This window comes from Morone saxatilis, unplaced genomic scaffold (assembly GCF_004916995.1).
Source record: "Morone saxatilis isolate NCDOM2014 unplaced genomic scaffold, NCSU_SB_2.0 Contig2, whole genome shotgun sequence".
In the NCBI taxonomy this organism is placed as follows: Eukaryota; Metazoa; Chordata; class Actinopteri; family Moronidae; genus Morone; species Morone saxatilis.
This window is the reverse complement of record NW_023339762.1, coordinates 23,008,256-23,013,619: the sequence shown is the minus strand read 5'-3', so window position 1 is coordinate 23,013,619 and position 5,364 is coordinate 23,008,256. Positions and strand designations below refer to the sequence as shown.

At 39.7% G+C, this 5,364-nt stretch overlaps 1 protein-coding gene across 1 annotated transcript in view; it reads left to right on the top strand.

Annotated features, from left to right (window-relative positions):
- elmo3 (engulfment and cell motility 3) overlaps positions 1-5,364 on the top strand; it is a gene marked incomplete in the record, with an annotated part of 26,768 nt that overhangs the window by 18,872 nt on the left and 2,532 nt on the right. The window contains 3 exon segments of the mRNA XM_035665423.1: positions 2,721-2,884; positions 4,452-4,564; positions 4,654-4,758. Coding sequence (XP_035521316.1) covers positions 2,721-2,884; positions 4,452-4,564; positions 4,654-4,758 — 382 coding nt within the window.

Here is a 5,364-nt window from a genome sequence, read left to right as displayed (position 1 = left end):
ACAAACACACAGACACACACATTTAGCATATGTGCACATGCTGCAGGGTTTTAGGGAGCAAGGACAGCTGCCAGTCAGCGCTCCTATTGGTCAGTTAGGTTAAATAACAGAGGGGCTGGACAAGGGGGGGGGGGTGCATGTGTGTGAGAGTATCAGGGTGTCTGTTTACAAAACACCCACAGGCCTGCACCTCTCCTGTCATGTAGGTGCCTCTCTCTCTTTCTCTCGCTCACATTTGTCACTCTTTCTCTGATTGCTGACGACGGGTGGAATTTGGGATTTGAAAGATCTGTCGTAATAGTCAACCCCCCCAAAGAAAAAAGATGGAGGTAAGGTTGTTTCTAGAGTTGCTTATTGGTTGGAATGTGGGTTCAGTAGTCTGTATTGGGTTAGTTTTAATTGGGCAGTCGATAGCAAATGTTCCAGGTGTAGACACATTTTTCATCCGTTCTCCAGCTAAATAGCTAAAAAAGGTGACATTCACCAATAGTTGTGATTTATAGCATGAGAGTTAAGATGACACAAGTGGCTGTCTGAGGCTTGTGTCATGTGAAAGTTGCCGGAGGACAGTGAGGTTATTTTGGCTCAGGGGAACTCGAGCAGTGTGAAACTCTAGCCACTTGTTTTGTGGCCCTGCATGTTCACACAATATAGAGTGACAGTCTGGATTTCCACTGCTGCCAGACAGACAGCTGTGGTCATTCTCTGGTGGACGTAAACCATTCGGCCACATTGAAAAAAAAAAAAACCCTTGTCAGGTTGTCACTGGATTAAGATTTTCCTGATTTTGTATGTGATATATGTGTGAGCGGATTTCTTTGTGGCGGCTAAGTCTGGACAGAGCTGCACTGACTGGGTCGAATTACACTTTAGTCACTGATCGTTCACAATCAGCCAAGTTGGGTGTGAACAGGAATGATCTAGGTCAGCAGAGTCAGAGAAGCGCGAGCAGGACACACAGTGCTGGAGTCGGCTCGCTCTTGTAGCACTATAGATTTTTATATAGATTTCCCTCTCTTTACAACTTAGGCGCCTACACTGGCGGGAGCTATATTTTACATACATGCGAGCACACTGTTTGACCAACTGCCCTGAGCTCTCTTTTCAAGGCAGCCGGGGTCACCCTCTGTCCTTCTGTGTGAGCTTCAGTTTAACAAGTCATGCAGAATACACACACACTCACACACAAAATTAAACCAAATGCTGAGTCAGTGCTACTGCAGCTCAATTTGTAAGGGACTTTACAAATGAGTTTGTAAGTAAAATGTATATTCGATTTTTTGCCCAATTATAAGGAGTAACTGCTCTTAAGTAAAAGTAAAATTAGTTTGTCCGTCATTGATTTGTACTAATTAAGCACTGATCGATGGCCCGGCCCCTGTGTGGGGGGTCAGAGAGGAGAGGAGGTAGATGAAGGCTAATGCAATTGGACAGTGTGAACCAGGAGGCTCTTTAACTGGTAATAGAAGCAGGCGGGAAAGTACATGAATGGATCGGAGGCAAGGGTGGTTAGGAAGGAGTAATGAATGAAAGAGTGAAGTGGAGGAAGTACTCTTCGTCAAACAGCCGGCAAGCTGCACTTATTATCAGTCAGTCCGCAGACCGTGTTCTGGCCTGGGAGAGTAAACCTCATGTGGGTTTTACAGACCAAAGGTGATGATTTAGGACCTTTTTCTGTATTTCTGTAATTCTGTCGGAGCTACATTCTTCCTTTCTCTGCCACAACTTGCTGCACACTCATTTTTTTTAGTGTGACAAATCTGATGACTCTACACAAAGCGGAAATTCACGTGAACTTCTGCAAACATGAGCATGGAGTTCATTCTTGGCCATTGGGAACATAATTTGGTGACATGTCACAACTTCAAAAATTCAAAGCCTGACACATCAAAAAATAGGACCTGAATAGACAAAATTAATATGATATTTCAACAGCAATGATTTAATATTTTAGAAACAAAAACAAGTATTGTTCATTGCATTTGAAACATTTGAATTGGTTTGTTTTTAATTGTTTCCAAAAGGTTTATAATGTTTTTATTTTATTTATTTTTGTCTTTATTTTCTCAAGAAAATCAATTTGGTCAATATGATATAAAGACTGTTTTAGTTAAAAATCAATGATAAAAAGATAATTATTAGCAAGTAAGCTATTGCAACATCCAAGTGATTATCAGGGGAGCAAGTTGCACATATAAAAAAACATATAAATATCTTAATTAGTTTAATTAGATAATCAAAACAGTCTAAACAGCATTGTGGTAGCCATAAATTCTGATTGTGTCCCCCCAATGCATTTACAGATAAATCATCTTTTATACCTGCTGCATCATTATTGATACACACATTTTCAACATGGTTGTACTATAAAATAAGTTACAAAATATTTTTTTAAATATAGTAAATACTCATATTGAAATATTAGTAACAATAACGTTAAAAAATAAAAGATTTCTTTGCCAAAAACGTGCAAATACAATAGATACAACTGACATTATACCACATCATCACTTCATCTGCTTCTTGGATGAATGAAACTTGTGTATGAAGTGATGTGTAATGCAATGCCAACAACACTTCTAAGAGGGGTTATCTTACAGCCTCAACCCGAAGGAATCTCTGAAACGAGGGGAAGTGTTAGTGGGTGACCGCCGCATGCGACACAGCCCAAATACAAGTCAACAAAAGTAAACCCTCTGTGTCCATGTCTCCATCCACAGGTGATGCAGGTGGTGAGGGAGCAGATCACCAGGACGCTGTCCAGTAAGCCGACCTCCCTGGAGCTCTTCAAGAACAAAGTTAATGCTCTGAACTACAGCGAGATCCTCAAACTGCGGCAGACAGAGCGGCTGCACCAAGAAGAGACTCTTGCTCCGCCCGTGCTGTGAGTGAGAGGACGTTTGCAGATTACATGTGCACCTTTTCTTTCAGCTGCACCCTGCAAAAACAGCTCTTCTAGAAACAAGCCAAATATTCGTAAATATAATCAAATTAGCTTTTATTAAGCAAAAGAATCTGCCAATGGGCTCAAATTCTTAAAACTGGCATAAACATCTAGCCACTGAAAGACCTGGCCTTAAAACTAGAAAAAATGCCCCAAAATTGAACCAAGTGCTTATTACAAGTAATGAAAACAACATTATTTAAGATAAACTTTCTTAAAAAAAAGTATTTTGGTCACTTTATCAAGCTGAATTTAAGAATTTGTACCATAATCTGAGATTAATAATTAGCAAAACACTTTACAATAAGACACAATTTCTTCAAACAGCATCATAAAAATAAATTGCTTTGTCTTAAATTAAGGAACCAGAATCATTCTTATTAATAGCATTTTGTATTAAAACAATGAAAAATTAAACGTTCATTTACAGAACATCCAGGTGTTCATCCATTCCTATACAGTACAGCGACACTTAAGAACTTACATAAAACATACTTTAATCCATGCAACCCCATAACAAATCAGTTATTTATTAGTACATCTTGTGTTTTCCCTCCAGGCTTTTCAACACAATTGCTATTCATTTTTTAAATGTAGAAAAAGTAAAGCAGCTCAGTGTAGCACAACCTGATCAGCTCCTCTATTGACGACTCCAGAGAGTTTCCACCCGCATGGAAGCAGCTGACGGGTCAGCAGCCATACTGTTTACTACGCTACAGTTTGTCACTAAACACTGAGTTTAACAGTGTGTCGCTGCCACATTAAGGGAACATATGGAGTATATAAGTCTGTGAAGGTGACACCACCGAGCTGTGAACCCCCATTTAATTTCTCATTGTATTTATCATGAAGTGAATACTGGTTATTGTCCTGGCAATAATAATGGGTTTTATTGTGCCTGTTATGTCTGTGTTCTGTTATTGTCTTTACTTCCATTTGGTTGTAAGTTTGCAACCATGTCAGCAAAACAAAGAGGTCATCAGGGTTCCCATGCATCCTGGAAAACCTGGAGGTTTAGAGACTAGTTTTCCAATCATGGAAACACCTGGAAATTTATGAGAATTACTAAAATCCTGGAAATAATTTATTGTATTTTACCTCCTCACTCGTATCGCCACCTTTTCTGTAAATCAATTAATTCTATTTGATTTGAACTTAAGGGCTGTGGCCATAATGTTATGGTGAGAGGAAAACTAGTAAACAATTTGCCAGAGACTACAGTGGAAAAATCGGCTGTGGTGAGAACAGGCAAGCACGCCACGAAGGCGAGCTAATGCAGAGTGTCCCACATAAAACACTGACCACCTACCTGTGATTAACGTCTGCATCGTTAAAAAATAAGTCAATACAAGGCCTACTGGTAAATAATATGACTATTTGGGAGCAAGTGCTGTCTTGTATTGTCAATAAAAACTCCTGGAAAATAATTTCCCCTGGGTCATGCTACAGCCATGTGACAAACCATCTTTAAAGCATTTCCTTGAAGGGTGTGTGTTTCTCTTTGCAGCGAGCTCAAAGAGCGCCTGAAGCCAGAGCTGCTGGAGTTGATCCGCCAGCAGAGACTCAACAGGCTGTGTCAAGGAACTATGTTCAGGAAGATCAGCAGCCGACGCAGACAGGGTGAGAGAGCACACACACACACACACACACACACACCCTTAGAAGAGTGTGCGTCCTGATCGGCTAACCTCTGGGTCTGATTCTCTTAGATAAACTGTGGTACTGCCGCTTGTCACCCAATCACAAAATGCTTCACTACGGCGACGTGGAGGAAGACTTGGACAGTCCACCAATTGAAACGCTGCAGGAGAAGAGTGAGTTGAATGGAAAGATTCACAACTAGATGAAGCCGACAAAAACTGAAACTTAGCTGGAGCTCTGATTTATTTATTTGAATGAAATTATCTTTTTTCCCCTCCTTCCTCAGTTGTTTAGCTCTTATCAGGTTAATCTCTGAGCTGAAAAAGAAAAAAAGAGAAGAGGAGAAGCAGGAGGAATCTGGAAAACTTTAATAATTGCTAATAACCTAATTCCTACAATACAATTTAAGCTTGTTTGGAAAGAAAATAAATTATCCAATTGTTCTATCTGGAAAAAATTTATTGCATTCCAGAAATTCAGATTTTTCATATTGAACTGTTGAATAATTTCAGACATGAGAGGCATGGCGTTTGATGTTGGGAAACAAAATAATAAACTATCATGCAACTGCTGTAAAGAAGTCACTGAAGCATCTTCTGCTGAGGAGGGATGAGCAGATGTTTTCATCAGTGTGTTTTATCTCCCCATCAGTGGACTGAGGACATAACAGTCGTAAGAACATAAGAACATAAGAACATTTGGTTTAAGGCCACAGAATAAACAAGAGAGGCAGATTTTATTTTTTTTTTCTGACCTTTGGAGTCTTAAAAGAACAAAAA